The sequence below is a fragment of the Ceratotherium simum genome, chromosome 12 (assembly GCF_057802395.1).
Source record: "Ceratotherium simum simum isolate JZ-2026a chromosome 12, ASM5780239v1, whole genome shotgun sequence".
Taxonomy (NCBI): Eukaryota; Metazoa; Chordata; class Mammalia; order Perissodactyla; family Rhinocerotidae; genus Ceratotherium; species Ceratotherium simum.
In genome coordinates, this window is record NC_141911.1 from 44,337,949 (window position 1) to 44,362,081 (window position 24,133).

General features: G+C 39.9%; 1 protein-coding gene across 2 annotated transcripts in view; it reads left to right on the forward strand.

The window, feature by feature from the left end:
- Nucleotides 1–24,133, forward strand: part of SETD7 (SET domain containing 7, histone lysine methyltransferase) — a 44,490-nt gene that overhangs the window by 12,264 nt on the left and 8,093 nt on the right. For both annotated transcript variants that reach the window (XM_004426482.3, XM_087437596.1), the window contains exons 3-7: nucleotides 8,152–8,353; nucleotides 12,120–12,309; nucleotides 16,686–16,767; nucleotides 19,060–19,177; nucleotides 22,276–22,433. In XM_004426482.3, the coding sequence (XP_004426539.3) occupies nucleotides 8,152–8,353; nucleotides 12,120–12,309; nucleotides 16,686–16,767; nucleotides 19,060–19,177; nucleotides 22,276–22,433 (750 nt within the window). The remainder of the gene's footprint in view (nucleotides 1–8,151; nucleotides 8,354–12,119; nucleotides 12,310–16,685; nucleotides 16,768–19,059; nucleotides 19,178–22,275; nucleotides 22,434–24,133) is intronic.

Here is a 24,133-nt window from a genome sequence, read left to right on the forward strand (position 1 = left end):
TATTGTCTCAACTTCAGAATGTTTGCTAGCTTTTAGATTTTAATCAACAGTTTTTCCTTCGCTATATGACAAAATGTAGAATAGAAGAGCTAAGTTACTACAACCAGCTTATTAAGTCCGAAACCTAAAGTCAGACCACTCATTCTTTACCAGATAGTTTATGCCACAAATGAGGAATGAATGTGAAAATCGACCTTGTTTTGAAAATTGTCTTTTCAAGCAGCTGTTTTCCATTCTTCCCCTTTTTTATTTTTATTTTTATTTTTATTTTTATTTTTTTGGTGAGGAAGATTGGCCTTGAGTTAACACCTCTTGCCAATCTTCCTCTTTTTGCTTGAGAAAGATTGTCCCTGAGCTAACATCTGTGCCCATCTTCCTCTATTTTGTATGTGGGACACCACCACAGCATGGCTCAATGAGCAGTGTGTAGGTTCGTGCTCAGGATCCAAACCCACGAACCTGGGCTGCCAAAGCGGAGCCCGTGAACTTAACCACTATGCCACCGGGTTGGCCCTTCCCTTTTTTTTAAAAAAAAGAAGAAAATTGTCTTAAGAGTAGGGAATTGGGACTTCTTAACACCTGCTCTAGTCTGAGATAAAAGTGTCTATGTATCCAGGAGAAAGGAATCTTGAGGCTTTGTTGGTGTGGCTCTGGAGTCAATCTGGCATCAGTGGATTCACTGGAATACTGTGGGGTATTATGAAAATGTTTATTAGGCAAAATACTTTGATATACATGTCTCTAATTTTTATACTAATCCCCGATTCTGGATGTTATTTTTAATGTATTTTGTTCCTTAATTAGTCTCATTTCAACCAAGATTTATAGATGTAAAGACAATTTAGCAGGACTTCTCGAAATCCTAGAACGGTAACAAGAAAGAAGTATTTCAATACAGATTGGCTTTGGGCTGTGTAATATTAGGGAATCACGTGGTTTTTAGCCTGATTATTAGACAGAGATGAGTTACTTCATTCAGTTTTTTTTTTTTATATTGTTGTTGCTTCTCCTTGACATGCCAATTAGATTTCAAAGTATTATTTCCTACTCCATGACTTCATTCTCCTGTGCCCAGTTCATTTTCTGAGGTTGATTTGCTGTATTAATATGTCCAGCTAAGAGAGCTCCTTACAAGTTATCATTGGCCAAATAACCTAAGTGAGGCTGCCTATCTGATTAGCCACTGAGAAAGGCTGACATTTTCCAGGTGACAAGTCCATGCAGAATCCCTTGTGTTTGGTTTTTAGAAAGTGCTTGGTCACATTTCAGAGAAATTGGAATTGGAATGGACTCCTGAAGTCATATATTCTAACCTCCCACACAAGGCAAAAGTCCCTTCTATGTTCCTGACAGTCATCCAGGTTTTGTTGGAACCAGGCTCAACAAATACATTCATTTGTATTCTAATGAACACTTCTGATTAAGGTAAAAATTTTGTGACGTACAAGAAGAGTATCCTTTCCTTTCCACAGGGAGAGGAAAAGAGAAGGATAACTTTGAGTACCTATCATTTGTTCAACACTGGACACGTTGCCTTCATAACAATCTGTGAAGTAGTTTTATAATTCTGTTTTACATATGAAGAAACTAAGGCACAAAGTAGTTAAAGAACTTGCCCAAAGTCACCTAGTTACTAAGGGGTAGAGCTGAGATTCAACCCAAGGTGAGTTCAATTCCAGAGCCTCCCATCTTTTCATTACATCTACTACCCACCTCTAACTAGAAACAAAGAAATACCTATGATATTGACTGCCTTTATTCTATGCTTTAATTTTACTTGAAGTCACTCATTAGCTGTAATTGTGAAAAGTTTAGAGGAGTCCTAGGGTGAATTCAGTTACTTTCTCGTAGGAGCTTGAACAACTTAGTAGGAGCTTGGCAGATTGATGGAAGGTTTTCCTGAGGAATTAACTGAGAGGAGCCCTGTTCTAGAGAGTTGCCCTCTTTGTCTTTTGTAAAATGGAGATAATTGTATCTACTTCTCCGAGTTGTGGAGACTGTCGGGGGAAGAGAGAGAATCTCCCTCTGCCCTTTCCCTTAAGGTTCTTCTGGCTGGCCAAATAATCAACAAGACAGGTTAGCAGGAGAAAATAATACCAAGTTTAATAACATGTATACATGAGAGAAAGCAGGGACACTGCGTTTCTCAACACAATAGCACAAATTCTCGTCTTAAATACCATGTTCAGCCAATGACAAAGGAGGATTTTGGGGGTGGGGGGAGTCAGTTACAGGAGATTACCATTAAAGCACAATAAACAAGAGTAAGGTTATTATGCAGCCCAAAGCCTCACCTTCCACATTGATAAGTCTCTAGAAATGAGCTCATCCCCCCTCTTCCCAATACAGAGAGGGAGATACCTTTACAAATGGAGATTTCCCTTATAAACGTAAATGATTGTCTGGCAGCTCTTCGCAGGGTCATCCAGAGAATGTGGCCAGAGAGACAGAACTTCTGATAAGAGGGGCTTGTTGGTGCCTTTCCTATTGTAACATTTACCCTACATTATCTTTACAGCCATCATGATAGATCTGTTCCAGGAAGGAGCTAGCATGTCAAATTCTTTAGGCAGTTAGTGGGGGAGGTCAAATGTCCCTAGAGAAAACAACCAAGGTAAAGAGAGAGATTTCAGGGTGGCCAAATCTTGATCTCCCACAAGACTGAATGAGAAAACCTGTAAAGACGTTGTAGGGTGGAGGGGACCTGGTCGGCGCTCACAGGGAAGCATGGATTTTTTTTTCTGTTGCTCTGTATCTACACTTGTTTCCAGTTTTATTAAGATGTTATTGACATAACATATGTAAGTTTAAGGTGTACAATGTGATGATTTGATATACGTATATACTGAGAAATGATTACCACAATAAGGTTAGTTAACACCTCCATCCCCTCACATAATTACCATTTTTGTGTGTGTGGTGGTAATATTTAAGATCTACTCTCTTAACAACTTTCAAGTATATAATACAGTATTGTTAATTATAATTACCATGCTGTACATTGGATGCCCAGAACTTATTTATCTTATAGCTGGAAGTTTGTATGCTTTGACCAATATCTCCCCATTTCCCCCATTCCCCAATCCCTGGCAACCACTCTGCTCTCTATCCTACTCTCTGTTTCTCTGAGTTAGGCTTCTTTAGATTCCACGTATAAGTGAGGACATACAATATTTGTCTTTCTCTCCGACTTATTTCACTTAGCGTAATGCCCTCAAGGTCAACAATGGATGATGATGATGATGATCTTTTATCATTATTGTTGTTATTATTATTAGTTGATAACAATGGCTAGCAGAGTTTTCTTAGGGTTTGTTTTTAGAGAGCAAAACTAAATTTCACTAATTGTTCCTCAACTATTTTACTGTTGTCTTGAGCCTTTGTAATAATCAGATCCTACAGACTCATACTCCTTCTATTAAAGGATAAAAGACTTTGAAAATAGCGCAGTATGTTACATGGAAGCATTATAGTGCTCCTTCCAGCTTGCTTATCGCACCTTGGAAGAAGTGGAAGCTTCTGGTTGGATACAGCCTTTGCAGATGGTTTGGGTTTGTTGTTGATGTTCTTCTTTTCTTAGTTTTCAATATTTTAAGAGATAATGTATATTGTCATATAAAGGAATTTCTAAAACAATGTTTTAATACTAAGAGTCACAATTTAATTTGGTTAGAGATGGGAATTTAAAGTAGAATTATGAATTATTTTAAATTTCCCTCTTGGTTCTTATTTTACTATACCTGACGAAAGGAAAGGAACAGAGTTTATGCCTCGTGAGGTGGAAAGCCCCAAACCTTGTAGACCCCAAAACTATGAAGGAAAAGCCAAAGATGTCAAGTCTCCTAAGAACACTTTTGTGTATTCAAATAGTAAAGAGAATTTTTAAATGAAAATACAGTAATATTTGAATACAATGCAGATGTATCAGTCCAGCTAAACAGTTATAAAAATTCTCTCTTTCTTTGTAAGTTAGATTTCCTAATTTAATTTATTACTGGAGGTTTAAGTACAAGAGCTTTGATAAAACAGGTGAAAATGGGTCCATGTGTATATGCAGAGAAAGAAATTTAATTAAAATTGATGTTTTAATTTCCTCTACATTTTCCAGTTATTTGATTCAGCTGCTGTTGCCAGAAAAATCAAACAATTGAAAGACTATTTTTTTAGTTTCTTAACATACTGAAGAATCTGCCAAGACATTGAAAGGGACTTTAAAAAAAATGAGTCAAGAACAGTGTGTATAGTGTGATCCTATTTTTGTTAAAACAACAAAAGGTGGGAAAATGCATAATATATAAATGGAAAAAAGTCTTAAATGATATATGCCAAATTGTGTAAGAGTACTGGGAATTTCTACTTTCTACGTCTTCATGGTGCTTGATTTCTTTTTTGTTTGTTTGTTTGTTTTACAATGAATACATATTAGCTTTTTCTCTTAAAGAAGCATTTATTCTATCCTTCCCCCATTCGGTGGGTCACTTGTAAATTATTCCAGACAGAGAGGAATCTTTCTTGCTTGTTTTTTCAGATTTAAAACAGTTTTGTAAATTTCTTTAACTATCTATTCCAGTGTCTCATAACTCTTTCTTTGATGTTGTTGTTTTAAGCCCAGTTTCTCAGTAGAAAGCTCACCATCATATGCATGAATACGCATTTTAATAATAATAGCTATTATTTATCAAGCAATCACTGTATGTCAGACCATCTTCTAAGCATTTGATGTATATTAACCCATTTAATCCTTGTAGCAACCCTATTGGTAGCTCCACTTTACAAGTGAAGAAAGAAAGCATAGAGAGTTTAAGAAATTTTCCTAACTTGCAGACTGTATGCACATATATTTCATATGAAGAAAACTCCCTGCACTTGAATAACATTGTTGACATTGTTACATTCCCTCTCAATCTTCTCAAAGCAAAATTATCCCAGTTCCCATTTCCGTTCTTTCGTTTAGAAAATACCACTTGAAGATATGCTATGTTTATATGTGAGGGCAGGGATACATAGATGAATAATACCTAATTTGTTCCTATAAAGGGCTTATAATCCAGTTAAAGAAATAGGACACATAAGTTGATCATCGATAAAGACATGGAAAGTCCTGTAATAGTCCATAACTAGGCTCCGATGAGGGTGGGGTAAACTTTGTGGGAAGTAGGGCTCCGTGTGGAGGATGGGTAGGCTCTGGTTAGGCCAGTGATGAGCAGACTTCCTCTAAAACACAACTCTCAATCCAGTTTCAGCAGGAAAGATTAGACAGCCACTTCGTTGTAGCAACTTCTCAAATATGACCAGATATTAACACTTTAGTGGCTACAAAATAGTGCCATCTTCTCATATTTTATTTCTTTTCTGAATAGAAAAATACCAGAGGTTTGAGAATATTCATTATTATCCCAAAGTTATTTTTGTTTTGATGAAAAAAAAAGAAAATGTGACCCATAACTTTTTTTCCTGAATGTGTCCTCAGGGTTTAAAAGTTTGGTTCTATATGCTTTAAGGGAAGAAGCAAGGAACATATAGCCTGGAAGCTAAGATATGTAGAGGTGTGCTTGGGGCCAATGAATAAACCAATGTGAACAGAGGATTCTGGAGTAGAAGTCAACAGACTTTTTCTGTATAGAGTGAGGTAGTAAATATTTTAGGCTTTGGGGGCCACATACCGTCTCTGTTGCAACTGTTCAACTCTGCTGTTGTAATTTGAAAGCAGCCATAGAGGATATGGAAAGGAATGTGCATGGCTGTCTTCCAGTAAAACTGTATTTACAAAAACAGGCAGCAGGCCACGGTTTGCCAACCTCCTCTAGAAGAGGAAACAGAAAGAAAGGTAACGCCTTTAACACCAGACCGAGAAGCTTTTATTTTATTTCCTCAGTGACAGAGGATTTCAAAACCTGTCATTTCTATTGCCCTGGAGAACCCAGTTCATGTGATAACATGCCCCTTTTGTCATCAGATTCCAAGCTACCATAAAAATTTGCCGAGAAAGCTAAGCTGTTTCCTCAGGCAGGTGCTGAAAAATAATGCAGTAAGTTTTGCTCTCCAGTGCCCTAAGAATTTGCTTTTGTGTATCTGACGTCACTTGGGCTAAGAGGAAATAGTTTGTTCTTAGTATTATGATGCTAATAAGGATGGGCTCCATTGTAAGGGAGTGTGGGACAACCTACTGGGTATGGTTAGAGGGGAACATGTGCAAGTCCATATTACTGTTTAACTGAATCACAAGACCCCTGCCTTGTAGATTTGATCATAAACCTGAGAAATATTGGCAGATTAGACTGTCAGGGGATAATTCTACCCAAACACGCACAGTAACCCTTTGAAAGCTGCTGAGAATCCAAAGTCATTATGTCTCCAGATTTAGCAAATAAAAATCCAGGGCACCCGGTTAAAATGGTATTTCAGATAAACAACAAACAATATTTTAGTATAACTATCTCCCATTCAATATTTGGGACATACGTATACTAAAAATATGTTGTTTATCTGAAATTCAAACTTAACCAAGCATCCTGTATTTTATCTGGCAATCTAAAAATGAAGATAGAAGATTAAGTAGTTTTTTGCAGTATATATTGCATCATTATCTCAGTTGATTAGTTATCCTCCATCAAGGTTGTTCTCTTTTTTTTTCATTGTGGGTCTAATATGAGTCTAATGACAGTCGAATCTCATTAATTCCGACCTCAGAGATTTAGAATTTTGATTATTTATGCAAGGGCTATGCTAAAATACACTTTATTCTCTTCATGAATTTACTAAACCTATTTGTCACTGATGGTACAAACAAAACTGAGAGAACTATTTATCTCCTTGGGAAACTAGGAATACTGTAATTACAGTGTAATCAGAGGCTGTCGTTATTTAGACCGTGCTTTTCATCTAATAGTTACAGATCATTCTGTCATTCATTAAAGAAAGACAGGACTTGACCAGGAAGTGTCATGTGCAGCCACCTCGGTCCTCTTGGCCCCCTTTGCGTCTCACCTGTCCCCAGTATGCAGTGTGAGCTTGCCACTCTCTCCTGTTTGAATGTGTTTGTTTTGTTCATGATGCTTTCTAGAACTTCACACAGTGCTTGCTCCTTGGAAGGCACCCGATACACGTTTGTTAGTTGAATTAATGAATGAATATTATCTGCACATGTTAAAATAATAAAACTGTCTGTGTTGCTAAACATCTTACATCTTAAATTTAAAAAATAATTTGAGGTGGTCTCCCCAAATTTCAGTATATAAATGGAATTTTTGGTAAAGTTAGTTTCATTGCATAATAACCTTTGCGAGGCAGACACTGAAATCATGTTATTGAAATTCCAAAAGTGTTTTATGAGGAGAGAGAGATAGAGAGATATTTGTAAAGTCACCATGAGCACTGCTGTGAGCTTCCTTCTGTTCTAGGATTATGGGTTGCAAACTTTATCAGGCTGCTAATGATATTAGCAAGGTGTCGCCTGCAGTCTTCCTTACTTGCCCCTTTGCCATGATCATGTACACACACACACACACACACACACACACACACTTAAATAAATCCCCACATATCTTCCAAAGAGATAGAAGGGGATTCTTTTGATAGGATATCAATTATGGCTGTCACCGATAAATAATACGTTAATGACTTAAAACAAATCTCTAGACATTTACACATTCTATACCACATTTGTATTATTAGAAACCACTGTATTATTAGAAACCACTATATACAAGCCATCTGAAAGACCCTTGAGAACTACTAGTGAATTCTGGACCACTCTTGGGGGAAATTAAGCGTGAGTGGTTTATATATGGAAAGGGTAACACCAGCATTTCTGTTGCCCTGTATTGTTTGGCATCTAGCCTTGGAAACATACTCAGATGAGGCTTGTTCTCAGTTTCCACTTGTGGCTTCTTCCATCTCTATCTCCTCCAGCAGAGAAAAAGGATTAATGGGAACCAGGAGATGAGGAATTAAATCTCCCTCCCTATTTCTAATTCTACCCATACCTCAGGAGTATTTTCCCTAGCAATCTAGGAGAATTCAGGAAGATGCACTGAATGCAGGTGAGCGTTGAAACAGAGTTGAGTATGCAGTTCCTCGGATATGATCCTTTCCAGTAAGAGACTTGAGTCGTGGTCTGACTGTGCCCTTTTTTTCCTACTTCTCTCATAGCACCCTGGAGGGATATTACGTGGACGATGCCCTGCAGGGCCAGGGAGTTTACACGTATGAGGACGGGGGCGTTCTCCAGGGCACGTATGTGGACGGAGAGCTGAATGGGCCAGCCCAGGAATACGACACAGATGGGAGACTGATCTTCAAGGGGCAATATAAGGACAACATTCGGCATGGAGTGTGCTGGATATATTACCCAGTAAGCCTTGTGACTTCATTGTGCTGGAAAGGAACATGTTTTAAGACAATGCTTTGACTCGTCACAATAAAGAGCAAAATGGATTCTCTGTGTTAGAAAATGTGAAGCTATGAAACTTGAGGGTCATGGTAGCTGAAAGCAATAGTTTATGAGCTGTGCCCTCTCACTGCTCTTCCTTATTGACTTAGATTGTTGGTCCTTCCATCTACTATGAATTCCTTTTCAATGTTTTGGAAAGGAATGATTAATCATGAATAAAACAAATTGGGACAAATTGGTTTTACAGTGCCCCTCATAAAGACAAAAATCTATTGCTTTTTTAAAATATTCCTTTGGTATATAGAAAGAGATGGTGGAATATTTCATTGTTGCAATTAATTTTATTCTGTTTCTCATACATAGGAACTACTCCAACAATTTCCTTTTTTTAGACTTACTACACTGTTGTTACTTATTTTTACAATCCTACTCCCTACTTTATAGGGTGCTTCATGGTTTATATTCCTTAAATTAGGGTGATTAAAATTAACTTGCCTTTGAGTATTTGATAACATTTTATGATATTTCTGTAGCTTATTAGAGCAAAAAGATGTGGCAAAACCCGTGGTTGGGAGTTAATGCTCTAATTTTTGTTTGCGTTTCAAATAGCCCATCTGTTGTTAGTGAATTTCCAGAAAATGTTTCAGAAAATAGACCCAAGGAAATATTTTATTTTGTCCAGAGCTTAAGTCAAAATACATTTTTTCTTACTCTGAACCCTATCTTCTTATGATTAAAAAGTATTAACAAAAACAAAGCATCTGTTACATGTATAACAAGAAAAGTAGTCCCAGCTAAATCTACTTACACATTATTGTTCTTAAAAAATTAGTTATTCTCTAGGAATAGGGCATAAGAAAAAAACATTGTAAAAGTTTTTTAAATAATTACTAAAACATTTACACATCCTCTTGGTAGGCTCTGCAATAGATCAGAAGTCCTTGCAGTTGCTGCCCATAAGGCAAGCGGGAAGAGGGGAGTGGTGGAGGTCCTTGCCAGTTAGGAAGACTGAAGCTTTCGTTGCTTCATGAGTAGGCACCTTGAGCATCTTGATGCCCAGTGAGGGGGAGCTGCCGATATGACAGTGAATCTTGAAGTCAGGCAAAGTGGAACTCTCTGCATGAGGATGGGTGTAGGAAAGAGGCAAAATACGGATTACCAGATTCTCCCACTACCTGTCATTTTACTTGTGACTATAATCAAAGTCCCTAGAGGAGACCAAAGATGCACTGAGGTGAGTGGATCCACATCACTCAATATAGTTGCATTTTGAAACCTAAAAGTGCAGCTACATTTTAGCCATTAGCCTTAATTATTATCTTATTAAATACCAAGAGAAGACCCTGCCTTAGGAGGGAAGCACTGGGGAGTTATAAGCTTTCAAAATTAACTTGGTTGATAACACTTGCTCTTATATATGGTATCTGTTGGTAGTTGAGGGGGTCATCATACCCCTCTGCTCTCTGGATTCAAAATCAACGAAGAAATAGACATAGGTGTCAGAGGTCAAGATGTCAGTTTTATTATGGCAGTGTTGGATTGGAGATGTGGTGTGGGCTTCTACTCTGTCCCCTCTGAACTGAACAGATGGACCAGCTGCAAACAGAGCAGCTAGAAAGAGGCAGGTTTCCTCTGGGGGAGTAAGGCCTGCCTGGGGCACTTCCCCAAGGAGAGAACAGGAATGGAGAGGGCAACAGGTGCAGCCTGCGGCACTGCCAGTTCCCAGGACCCAGAAGAGGGTGAGCAAAAATTTGGCAGGACACGTGAGGGCAGCAGGCTTTCCCCTGTTATCCCCCACCCAGGAGAGAGATGAGAGTCGGTGGGTGTCAGACCCTGCTTCTCACTAATCACATGAATGATTCCTGCTCTCACCAGGAGGAGCCACTGAGCAGAGGAAAGAAAGCATCAGTTTCTTCCCTAAACTCCCTGACACAGCAGACAAGGAAGTTTTAGTGACATGGGGTCAAAACAGGAACAAAGAGAGGAAAAAATAATGATTCTCCCTACAGTACGTCTAAGCTCATTCTAAGGACAGTTTCTTTCTTTCAGAATTTTACCTTGGAACAGTGATGTAAAGTTTTTAATTAAAAATACATAACTCCTTTTGGAAATAAAGAAGAATCTCTGCTTTATCATTCTAACAAATAAATTCACTTGCCCCCAAAACCAGAATTTTAAAGTATTTAAGGGGAAAAATATGAGACCCTAGAAAGACAGAATAAATAGCAATGTTGATGGCTTATATTAGTTACGGCATGTAAGAAGCACAAATGCTCTCACCCCCTTCAGTTCAATAATCGCGGAAAGCCTGAAGGCAGATCTTGCAGAAAGTATCATCCCCATTTGTGCTGGGTTATTAAGAATTAACTCGGGGAGGAGAAAGAGCAATAATACATCCCTAATGCACTTTCTATCCGTGAAAAATGCTTCCAAGAATTTTTCTTTCTGTGGAAGTGCTGTGATTCGTTTTTTAATTTATAACCTTTTTTCTTCAAAGAGCATTAAGACTACGATGAACTGTAGAAATCACGTACCTGATGTTATTTATTCCTGCTGTCTCTCAGTAAGCAGCTTTTGGGATCACTCAGAAGTCATCCTACTTCACTGACTTGGAGTAGCTGCTCCTAGAACCTTTGAGTTGGGGGATAACCAAGCTTTTAGAAGGTGTCATGGCATTACTATTGTTACATCAAACCCACAAATGTCTTAGATTTTCAAAGTTATACCATAAGCATCTTCTGGATGGGAAAAAAAAAAAAAAAAGAAACATCTCTTGCACCCTACATTAGATTATTTCTTATTTATTAGATTGTTTTTTGGTATCCCAATTGAATTCAAAAAGTATTTCTGGATTACCTACTGTGTCCCTAGCACTTACCAGGATACTGAATTCTATGAGAGCCTCTGCCCTAAAGCATTTAATGACCCTTAGGAATGAAGTAAATGACAGAGTTAATAAATGACAGAGTTAAACAGGAAGCACAGCTGGCTCCTCTCCTGGAAGGAGGCAAGTGGGAGCAGTAAATAAAGACGAATGAGAAGAAAGAAGGGATGGAAAAGGGAGTAGAATTTAGTTGATCTTTTTTCACTTTTCCTTCTGACTCCAAAAAAAGTGATGGTATAGGATTCTCAGAAAGACAGTGTCCAGAAGTCCTTTTGTTTATCTCTTAGAAAATGCAGACAACTCTCTTTACTCGTGTACGCTAAATTAATTCTTAAGTACATTTGAACTGAAGATTTTCTTAATAGACTAGAAATCCAAAATTCAACGTTGAGAAGTGAGATGGTATGAATAGTAGACTGTCTTGTTACAGATCTTCATCACATTTATAGTGGCCCAAAGTAACACTTAGTTACATTTCCTTTAAATGTAAATTTTTACATTTTTAAATTTGTAACTAATATTACAAATATAACATATTTGTTTCCTAGATAGCAAACCAAGTTACTTGTCCGGGGTTATAAAGTGCACCTCAGTCTCTGACTCTCTAAGTCAGGCTTATATGCACCCTATGCTTATAACTTGTAGCAGTTTATCTGTATGGGGCTGGATGGGGAGATGGGCATCATATTTTTCTCACTCGTGTGAAAAGCTCTGAGTTCTTAAACTGTTATGATCCATAATAGTTCTTTAACAATGGGAGTGCATAAGAGAAATCTCTTGAACTCATGCCGTACAGATAAATACTATATATAATATTTTCTGGGTTTTGGCTTCTCCCATCAGGATGGAGGCAGCCTTGTAGGAGAAGTAAATGAAGATGGGGAGATGACTGGAGAGAAGATAGCCTATGTGTACCCTGATGAGAGGACTGCTCTTTATGGAAAATTCATTGATGGAGAGATGATTGAAGGAAAACTGGCTACCCTTATATCTACTGAAGAAGGAAGGCCTCACTTTGAACTGATGCCTGGAAGTAAGTTGAATCTGCTTCAGCTGAGTTGCTTTATTCCCAAAGCAGGTTGTCAGGGCTTATTTGAGAGACGTTAATTTCTTTGTCTGGTCTACTTTAATGGTGTATTAATCAGCTTTGCTGCATAACAGACGTCTCAACACCTCAATGGATTACAACAGCAAAGATGGATCTGCTGACCAGATGTACTCCAGCTGGTCTAGGCTGGGCTAGGCTGGACTTGAGGCTTCTAGTCAGGTTTGAGTCTGCTCTATATGTCTTAATTCTGGAGTCCAGTTTGAAGGGACAGTAGCAACCTGGGTCAAGATTTTGTCAAGTGGCACAGGAGGCCAGAGCATGGGCAGACACCTATGATGTCTCTTAAAGCCTCAGCTTGAAAGTGACACAATGTCACTTTTGCCCACTTTTCATTGGTCAAAGCAAGTCACATGGCCAAGCCAAACATCAGTGAGACAGGGAAATATACACCATGCACTTTAGTGGCAGATGCTGAGAAGCCACATGACAAGGGCATAGCTATATAATTCTAAAACAGGGAAGGAATAAAACAATGACAGTGGTAATTCAATCAATTTCAAACATTATATCTCACAAAAAACTGAAGTACAATTTCATGATATTCAAGAATCAAATTAGGTGTATCTCCAAGTTGGTATGAATTGTAAAGCTGATTCAGCATGAGCTCTGATTGGGAAAGGTAAATGCATATTGGCATGCCTGGCCTCTTGAGAACCTAGCATCTTCATGGAGTACGCACTCGATACATGGCTGAGCCCATTGGAATCCATATTAGAAAAATGTCCTTGGGCCGGCCCCGTGGCTTAGGGGTTAAGTGCGCGTGCTCCACTGCTGGCGGCCCGGGTTCGGATCCCGGGCGCGCACCGATGTACCGCTTCTCCGGCCATGCTGAGGCCGTGTCCCACATACAGCAACTAGAAGGATGTGCAGCTATGACATACAACTATCTACTGGGGCTTTGGGGTGAAAAAAATAAATAAATAAAATCTTTAAAAAAAAAAAAAAGAAAAATGTCCTATTTCCTTTTAGAAGTACAGTATAGCACACTAAACATTTTTTTCTTATTATTAAATTATTTATTGTAGAAAATATGGAAAACATACAAGGAAAAAAGTCAAGATTTTATATTTTGTGTGGCACAGGATGAGAAAGCTATTTGAATTGGCTGAGTCCTTGAAAACAATATATGCAGGTATTTCCAATCCAAGTTAAGATATAAGGAGAAGAGTAGAAAAGATAATAAATCTAGGCATTAATAGACCTAAATAATATTTAGCTATTTGTGATCTGAAGGAGACTTTCCAAAGGATGGTTGTCCAAAAACAGGAAATCGAGCACTTTACATTTAGGTCCAACTTGGGTTTTAAATGTCTCAGTTTTTGTTTTTTTAAGTTAAAAATTGAGGCAGTCTAAATGCAATGTGGGATTCTAGATTGGATCCTGGAACAGAAAAAGGACATTAGCGGAAAAACTGGTGAAATCTGAATAAAGTCTGTAGTTTAGTTAAAAGCAATGTAGCTATGAGAAACGTAGGAAGCTAACATTAGGAGAAACAGTGAGGGGTATTGGGAACTCTCTGTACTATCTTTGCAACTTTTCTGTAAATTTAAAATCATTCCAAAATGAAAAGTTTTTTGTTTTCTTTTTAAGTGAAACAGTAATCTTTGAACTTCAGACTCTAATATCTGTGCCCTTCACTCATGTTCTGAGAGGAGACAGTGTTATAATGTTTAGAAAGGAGGAGACTAGGCCAGGGGAAGATCCTAATTGGTGATGCAAATTTTAAAACTTCAGAAGTGGCAGCGTTTTTAGTGGCAAGAGCCTTGAACTTAAGAGTCACCTAATTTGAGTCTCAACTCCAACATTGACTGTATTATGGTCTTGGGCAAGTTATTTATCCTTTCAGAACCTGTTTCTTTGTTATAAATTACGGATATTGGCATCTACCGTAAAACATAATGAAAGTCATTGTTGCTATTACATTCTTCATGGTGTAAGTAAGAAACACATTTTGGGAAGTGAGAGTGAGCATTCTCAGGGGAATGATTGTTTTCCTTAGAATTCCTGGTTGCAAATAACAAACACCCTTTTCAAACTAATTTAAGGCAAAAAAAAAGGGGAGGAGGATTTATTGGCAAGCGTCTGGCAGGCCTGTTATTTTAAGGATACGTTGAACAATTTGGGTCTCAAAAGGGTCAGGAACCATGACTGCTTTGGGGGACTCGGAAGAAACCATGCACAGATCTTTACTGTTCTACTGCTTTCGTTTCTCTTCCCCGCTGCCTCTTCAGTTATAATTATTGAACTGCCGACTAGCCGATAGATCAGGTCTCACCGGGTCGTTTGGCCATCGTGTCCAGTGGTTGGGGGAGGAGGAGGAGAACAGAATGCCAATATCTCACATAAACTGCTCCAGACCTGCCCTCCCTGACCTCTCCCACCACACTCTTTCTCTCTCTGCTTCTGTAACCACAAACTGCTTCTAGTTCTCCACTGACTTCATGCTGATTTTCTCATTATGTCTCCGGCTGGGATTTCTCCTCATCTCTTCACCTCTCCACACGGGAATTCCTTTCCCTGGCTAATTCCTATTCCATCTTAAAGGCTTGGCTCACCTCTTAGAATTAATGTTTGTCGAGTGAATGAATGAATTCTAGTCAAATGTCATAGTATAAACTATAGAGGAGAGGAGGAAAAGTAAAGGAGGCCTTCTCTTTGCCTGAAGCATGAGCCTGTTCAGGGAGTGGAGGAAGAGGACAGCATGCACTGGAAGAGGCGGCATCAACTCCCTGAGAGCAGGAAGAGATGTTACTCCTGTATCTGCAAAGTCCCTAACACAGTGCCTTACGTGTAGTTGGCACTGAGCACACTTGTGAGGAAAGTTTTGGCCTCAGGAAAGGACATGGAAGTTCATAGGAGAATTTCTGCACAGGAGAACATGTATTCCACAGAAAAGTTTTGTTAAAAAGTGTGGGGTTTTTTTCTTTTTCAAACTAACTTCTTTAATGGATTGTGTTGGTCCGTTACCAGTGTGCTCTCAGATGTGTTCCTCAGCCTCTCCCTGCCCTGCTTTTACTGCAGGGGGCTTCTGCCCCTTGCAGGCTGCATTTTCCAGGCTCTGTGCATCTGGCTTCTGTCTGGGTTTGGCCACAGGAAAGCGGTAGCCCAGGACACGAAGAGGAAGGGAGCACGGAGAAGCCCTGCCTCTCTGTCCAGCAGCGTCTCCAGCAGCAACCTGTCTCCTGATTCCATCTCCCACCAGGAAGGTCCCCCATGGTTCTGCTTCCCTGAGCTGCCTAGCTCTGGAGCTCCAGAAACGCCACCTCTGCCTTTGTCCCTCTGGCTTAGAGTTGTGGCTTACTGCTTTTGCCAGTTTCTAGGCTCCTTGCTGCCCTGTTTGGTTTCTCACCTCTTCCATCATCTGTGTAACCAATTCCCTGAATTAAATTCTCTTTCTTTGAAATACTCAAACGCTCTGTTTCCTGGTTAGACACTGACTGATCTGGATTGTTGTCTCACTTTTAGTCTGAGACATTAATTTGGGTTTTGATTGTATAAAAAAAAACAGAAAGAGGACCTGGTAACCATTGGTAACTGCTAAGGAATTACTTAATGGAATTATTTGTGATGCCTTAGTGCCTAAAATAATTTACTTTGCAGGAGTAAACCCTCCAGTTCCAAAACTTATTTCTTGACTTATTAGCCTTTGGAGCATCACATGTCTTCCTTGTGCTCTGGGAGGATTCTCTAAGGCTAATCCTTTGCAGAGAACCAATGTTAATTCTAGGACAGTTGTATACCTTAGTTTCTGGAATAAATTACTAATTGGCTTCTGAACCACCTTAATAGGAATAAGATGACTTTATTAATGCTTTATCAAAAGCAGTTCTGTTCTCCTTAATTCTCGTGAGGCTGAATGTTTATTTTTAGTGAAGGAGACAATTGCCAGGGCTGAGTGGTTGGATTCTACAGACTGTGTCTAGTATGAAGAAAACCACAAGAAAATTTTAAAACCGTTATCCAATCTGATCTGACCAGAGAGATCTCAAAATTTCATGACAAAGCATTTCTTGATTAAAAATTTTAATTACACAAGCATCTTTTAAACCGTTTGAAAAAATAAAATTCAAAAGCAAAGATGGACTTTTAAGGGATACTTCTGATGACTATTCATTAAAATAAAACTCAAGAGGAAAGCCAAAAGCTATCCATTTCTATTGAAGAATTTCATTCTAGTTGGTATAACTTGAAGAACTTTTTTTTTGTTTGTTAATTCTTTCTGGTCCCATGGGTAGAGAGAAATGTTTTAAATGCCCTTCCCTAACTTTGTACCTGGACTGAGGTTTTCATTTTCTTTTTAGGTTCGGTGTACCACTTTGATAAGTCGACTTCATCTTGCATTTCTACCAATGCTCTTCTTCCAGATCCTTATGAATCCGAGAGGTAATTTTTTCCTTGTGGTTTCAATGGCACTGTTTATGTGAGGTTGAATAACCCTAGTGGTGGGAACTAATGCTCCTCTGTGGCTCTCTGCTCAAGCTGAGTTCCTGAGCAGAAAAAAATACTCATATATTCTGAGGAAAAGTGTTTTCATTCTCATATAGAATCTGTCCCTGTAAGAGAGTTTCTCCACCCATAAAGCACAGAACAGTCCATGTGTCAGTCCTAGAATGAGGCCTCCGTATAGAGAGAGCAGTCAGGCCAGGCAGTCAGCTATGCCCTGTCCAAGTGTCCCCTTTCTTGGGGCTCTGGTGCCATAGTTTCTGCTGCAGTCACATACTGGCCCCTGGGGGAGCATTTGACACTCCTTGAAGCTCTAGACTCAGCAGGGACCAGGATGCCTCCTTTTCTACTTAGCCCAGCTGAGGGGGTCTGGAACACAAGGTAATTTCTTTATTCACTAAAGGGGGACAGGAAGGAAACAAAGAAAATATAAGAAGCATAACAACATGTCAGCTTATAAATCACAAGTTTCTGATTCTATAAGCTCACTCCCAGAGTGTCAAGTCCTGTTCCCTTTCATCTAAACTCTTGCTCTTGACGCTCCGTTTGGTTTTCTCTGGTACCCTGTCTGGGATTCGCATTCCCTAGTAACTGGCCTGTTGATGAGCAAGAGCGCCATCTGCAGCTGGTTTTCTCTCTGCCTCACTCTTTGTAAGCATAACTTCCATTCAGTTTCTGTTCTGTTCCCCTCTGAGAAAAGGCCTCTTCCCTGGTTTAACTAACAGGGCTGACACCACAATGTCACAACGAATGAATGGCCTCTTTCTTGATGTGAAGCTGTGGTCCATTTACAACGGGAAGGGTTTGGCCTTTTGTTAGCCCCAAAACACAACAGTACCATGACCGTATGTATCAGTCTTCTTTTGTGACTGTCCTTGTGATGATGCTGCATTACGATATCCTCAAAACTATCAGTGATTTATGAAAGCAAACATTTTATTTTATGCTCGTGGTTCTGTAGGTTGGCTGAGGTTCAGCCACTTTTGACTGGACTCAACTCGGCTCAGCTGCACTAGGCTGGACTCCAGGTTTCAAGTTGGGTTCAGGTCTGTTGCACATGTCTTCATTCCAAGACTCAGGCTAAAGGAGCAACAGCCCCCTGGGGCATCTTCTTGTGGAGATGAATGGAAACTCAAGGAAGCTGGCAGAAACTTGCCATGCTTCTTTACACCTGAGATCTAGCATTCAGTCACTTCTGCCAACATTCTAGTAGTAACGCAGATCATAGGGCCAAGCCCAAAGTCAGCCAGGCAGGGCTATATTCTCTCCATAATCTGAAGAAACCACCAGAAGCTCACATGGCCGAGTGGCAAGATGTGTAATTCTATCACAGGGAGAGAGTAAAGAGTTGGAAGCAGTAATTCAGTCTTCCAGTCCATAAAATAAGCATAAGATCTATGTAACAAAAGTTACAGATGACCAGTTACACCAGAGTCATTACGTCACAGTGCCCGGAGAACTGAAGTAGTTGTTGATGGAGCAGGTTCTCTCGTCTTAAATTCAGTTTCGTAATCATGAGGGCTGCTTTTTTATAAACCAATGGTTGGCAAATGTTTTCTGTAAAGGGCCACATAGTAAATATTTTAGGGTTTATGGGTCTCTATTGCAACTACTCAACTCTGCCTTTGTAACATAGCAATAGACAATACTAAACAAATAGGTGTGGCTGTGTTCCAATAGAACTTTATTTACAAGAATGAGCAGCAGCCCTATTTGGCCCTCGGGCCCTAGTTAGCTGACCCATTATAAACTCCTTTGTTGGGAAGTGCTTATTGGATATATTTTATTAACTATTTGTCACTCTTTCATGTAAAGATTAATCTTGGGGCTTAATTTAAACAGTCTTTCTCTCCTATTTGGCATTGATAAACTTGGGTATAGCTTTAGCTCTGGAAAATGGTTTACTTGTCCAGGAAAACAGAAATTGTCATTAACTAAAAACATAAAATTTTTTTAAAAACCTTATCTCAAGCACTGAGTTACTTTATGAATATATAACAATAATCTCCTTATTAGAGAGCAATTTTAAACCCCACTCTTAAAGGAGACATTAAGTACCAGTTCTTCAATTTCCAATGCCAAAATATTGTAGTTTAACTTTTTCTTCCTTCCTCATTAGATTATTATGTACTGATATTTTGGATTCAGTAGCCATAATGATATTTTGGTGGTTGATAGATGGAGTGACATATCGAACTAAAAAAAAATTATTTGACCCTTTTTTCTACTTAGAGTTTATGTTGCTGAATCTCTCATCTCCAGTGCTGGAGAAGGACTGTTTGCAAAGGTAGCAGTGGGACCTAATACTGTTATGTCTTTTTATAATGGAGTCCGAATTACACACCAAGAGGTGAGTGGAGTTGAAGTGGAAAATCAACTGGATTGCTTAAAGGGCTTTGTTTCAAACTCCCTTAATTTTCTCATTTGTCCCTTTACTTTAATACTCACTAGAAACGTAAAGGATCAAACAGCTTGGCTTTTGGTAAAATTGCTTGGACATTGTCTTATAGCAGGCTTCGGACTGCTGTAGCAAAAATATCGTAGACAGGGTGGCTTGTAAACAACAGAAATTTATTCCTCACAGTTCTGCAGGCTGGGAAGACCATGATCAAGGTGTCAGCAGACTCGGTATCTGGTGAGGCCCACTTCCTGGGTCATAGACAACCCTCTTTGTGCTCTAACCTCACATGGCAGGAAGGGTGAGAGAGCTCTCTGGAGCCTCTTTTAGCAGGGCACTAATCCCATTCATGAGGGCTCTGCCTGCCCTCATGACCAAGCACCTCCCAGAGGCCTCACCTCCACATACCATAACACTGGGGATGTTTCAACATATGAATTTGGGGGAACACATTCAGTCTATAGCAGATATTTTCCTCCTTATTTTGAGCTGTAGTATGATTTTTTTTAAGTTCCACAGCTTTTTTATAGAAGGTGAGATGGTGCTGGTAATGACAGAGTAACTGCTTTGTAATAGACTATACCCAGTGTCTGAAAAACTGAGGTCCAATCGGGCTGTCAGTAATTAATTTATGATCTCGGGCAGGGTGCTTTATAGGAAGGCGCCTTACTTCTGTTCATGCAAAAGCCGTACAGTAGTCAACATCTTGCCAGGAAATGTTCTATTGCCAAAAAAATTAAAAATAAAAAGTTAAAGAGTTGAATCACCTCTTGTCTTTAAGACACAATCTTTGGTATATTTGCCAGATTTCATATGTTTTTTGTTTTTGTTTCTTCACTTCACACTTAACTTCCTTAAGCGTCTGCTTAAGGGCAAAAAGTTTGATGCTCTTAGCGCGGCTGGTGTTCTCCGTCCTGGTCTCACTGTATCAGATGTATGGGACTGAAGCTTATCGCTCATATTCCACATTCATGTCTTCACTTTTTCACTTATTCCTGTAGAATATAAAGGGGCAAATGCCATGAAATAATCAAGTTATTGCACCTTCAGAGCAGTCGCACAGGCAAAGATGTCAGGGCACTCAAACTGAGCTGTGGTCCGGCACACAGTGTCCCCTTGTGATGGCCAGACCTCGATATCGACAATCCAGAAAGTCCAAGAAACTCAGCATATGAAAGGTGTCTCGGGATATTGATATATAGTTTATCTATTCAAACATTTTACAGATAAGGAAACTGAAGCCCAGAGAGGTTAAGCCATTTGCCCAAGGTCACAAATACAGTAACTAGCAGAGTCCAGACAGGGTTCCAAATAGCAGAATCTGGCTCTGTACTGAAACTCACTATGCCGTACTGTGTAAATGAATGAGGAACCTTCCTTGCCCTCATGAAATTTAGATTCTGTTGGGGAGATAAGAAAAATACACAAGTAGTGACCACATAAATTAGATGGTACCAAGTGCCATATATCTGTGTCCCATGACAGGTCTGGGATATTAAGATCCATAAGGATTTCTTTCACTTATGTCACTGCTGTATCCCCTGCACCTAGAACAGAGCCTGACAGTGAATATCTGTTGAATGAATATCAGATACAAATAAAAGCATAATTGTAATTTATTTATTTATTGGTGAGGAAGATTAGTGCTGAGCTAACATCTGTCACCAATCCTCCTCCTTTTGCTGAGCAAGATTGGCCCTGGACTAACATCCGTGCCCATCTTCCTCTGCTGTATATGTGGGATGCCACCACAGCACAGCTTGATGAGTGGTGCGTAGGTCTGCGCCCGGGATCCAAACCGGCAAACCCCGGGCCACCAAAGGGGAGCATGCAAACTTAACCGCTATGCCACCAGGCCAGCCCCATATAAGTGTAATTTAGAGATGGGAGAGATATTATACCTCTGAGAGTCAACAGTTTTGTATGAAAATTTGATCCTGTTTGCTCCAAAAGGCTCTTCTGGCGTCGACAGATCCTGGGGTGTGTTGGCTGGGAGTGGGTTGGAGAGGGGAAGTCTGTTGGTTGCACTGCAGATAGTGAGTCCTGTTGTAGATAAGAAAGCACACAGGTAATCGGTGACGCTGTCTGCTGGTCAGGTTGGTTGCCCCCCTATAGCAAAGGTGGAGGACTTTCCTGGAGTGTGGTTTTTCATTCCTTTATTTCTGGTTCCATTTGATGTTCTTACTTTCATTTTTCTTTTGCCTCATCTTTCTCACTATAGGGGTTCAAGATCAAAGAAAAAGATATGACCACAAGAGGCAGCAGCTCACAACAAGCTTTATAGATACTGGGTGGTGCTTGGACAGGGTTGCATGAGAGGGGATGTCCTCCCAGCATGAGACTATTCAGAGGCTTATGGCCCGGGGGCCACCATCCAGAGGGGAGGAGGGCAGGGAACTCGTGGGAAAGAGAGGGATCAGAGAGGGGGCTGACATGTCTAGGTGACGTGTAGCATGGTGAGGAGTCTCTGGGACGGAGAGCTCCAGACAACGGCTACAGTCTGAGGTCTCTATGGTCCTGGGTTTATCTTATCTATTGTTAGCAGATGTGGTGTGAGGTTTCATGAGGTATGCCATGACAGCAGACCCTAAATGGCTAAAACTCTGCTTTGTTTGCTATTTACAAAACAATTGGATGTGTAAAAATTTGAGTTCGGTGCTGGTGGGCTTTTGAGGTAACAGGTCTCAGCCTACAGTGAAGAAATAAACAACCTAGGAACCAATACATAGAGGCCATCTTTGGCTCATTTATATAACACTTGCCTACTTTTAATTCAAGATATCTGGGTATATTTTTGTGTGTTTTTGTAAGGGATTTTAAATCCTTTTTTTCATATAAGATAGAAGAAAATCAAGAAATAGTCAGTTGAGCTGCCTGGTGCTGCCCATATATGCCTTTTACGCCATCAATGTGCAGAGGGATGTGTTAGGCTCTTTTCATGTATATGGCACTCAAACTGTGAAGTTTAAGAACTGAGTTAATATCCCTGATGGCCTTTGAACTCTTGGGAGAAAAGTCCTCTTTAATGTTCACTTTCTTGTTTTCTGCAGGTCGATAGCAGGGACTGGGCCCTGAACGGGAACACCCTCTCCCTCGATGAAGAAACGGTCATTGACGTGCCTGAGCCCTACAACCATGTAACCAAGTACTGTGCCTCCTTGGGACACAAGGCAAATCACTCCTTCACTCCAAACTGCGTCTACGATATGTAAGTATGACACCGAGCCACCAGGCGGATCTACGCCTCAGGGCCCTGAGACTGAGGAGGGCATGTCCAGGGTGTTATCCTCCCCAGATGGAGGCCCCTCCCGCAGAATAGCCGAGGTCCTCTCCCTGGGGCCTTGCTGTTATGACTTGAAATTCAGAATCTAAACAGCCTCACTCTTTGGCCTTGGCAGGCTAGGAAATGGAAAAGTGCTTCGAAGAGTAGAAATGCTGTGGAAATACTATACTTAGTGGTCGCTGTTTTATTGCAGCTTTTTGACCTTCATTTGCCTCATTCTGGAAAATTAAGGATAGCTATTTGAAGTAATAGTGAAAATTGAAATTACTCTGCACAGTGGAGATTAGGGAACCCTTTTATGATGTGAAAGGAAGGAGGAAAATAAAATCCTAAGTCTAGAGCATGAGGTCTCAGTATTGGAAAAGACCCTAAAATCAAAGAGTCCCTATTACTTGACAATAAAGAGGAAGAAAATACTGACACGTGCTACCACATGGATGAGCCTTGAAAACCTTATGCTAAGTGCAAGAAGCCAGTCACAAAAGACCACACAGTGTATGATTCCATTTATATAACTTGTCCACTATAGACAAATCCATACAGACAGAACATAGATCAGTGGTTGCCTAGAGCTGGGGGGAGTGGGGTAAATGAGGGTTGATGGCTAATGAATATGAGGCTTCTTCTGAGGGTGATGAAAGGTTCTAAAATTTGATAGTGGTGATGGTTGCACAACTAAAACCACTAATTGTACACTTTAAGTGGATGAATTTTATGATATGTGGATTATATCTAAACAAAGCTATTATTTTTAAAAAATCAAATAATCTTATCACCCTCTCGGGCTTTGAGCCTCTCCTTCCAACTGCTCATTGAACCTCTTCTTGGAAACTTCCATTGATGAGGAGCTTACTATTATCCACAAAGGTGGCTCTCTGGACAAACTGAAATAGATATTATGGAATTAGCTTTTGGGCTCTGATGTTTAGAAAGTTCTTTCTGTTGAGCCCGAATGGGTTTCACTGTAACATCCAGCCCTTGGCCCTAATTATCTCCCTTTATTTCTTGTGCACTGTGTCAATCTCTCTTCCACATAGTAGCCTTACAAAAATATTTTAGTAGTTTTCAAGTGCCCCCTGAATGTTCTCTTCCCAAAGTCAAGCATCTCTGACTATTCCTTAAAGGATACAGTTGGGATTCTTTGTACTATCGTCACTGCTCTCTTTAGCTCAGCCTGAGAATGCCAGTTCTTCCTGGGAGCCTGGGAGCTGTGTGCAGCCTTCTCTGCTCAGCTATAGCTTGCAGTCCCTCAGTCCTCTAGGTTGGTAACATAAGCAGGATTAGGTCATGTGCATTTAGTCTGTAGGAAAATTGCCAGGATTTGAATGTCCCTTCTTGCATCCCTGAGATGGCTTAAAAATTGTTCTGGCAGTGACTTGCTCTCCTTGGCAGCCAGTAACAATTACTGAAGCTACAACTTCTGTTTAAAGGGCGGGTAGAAATGGCAAAGGACATGTGTCATGTGAAATGAAACTGACACTATTATTAATTCCAAGGCTTTCATGGCCAATGTGAATGAGGCCAAAGCATCATTCCAAGCTTCACACAGCTTAACAACAACCCTTTAAAGCAGTGGTAACTAACAATAATAAATGCTACTTAGACAACTCTTTTTAAAACAAAGG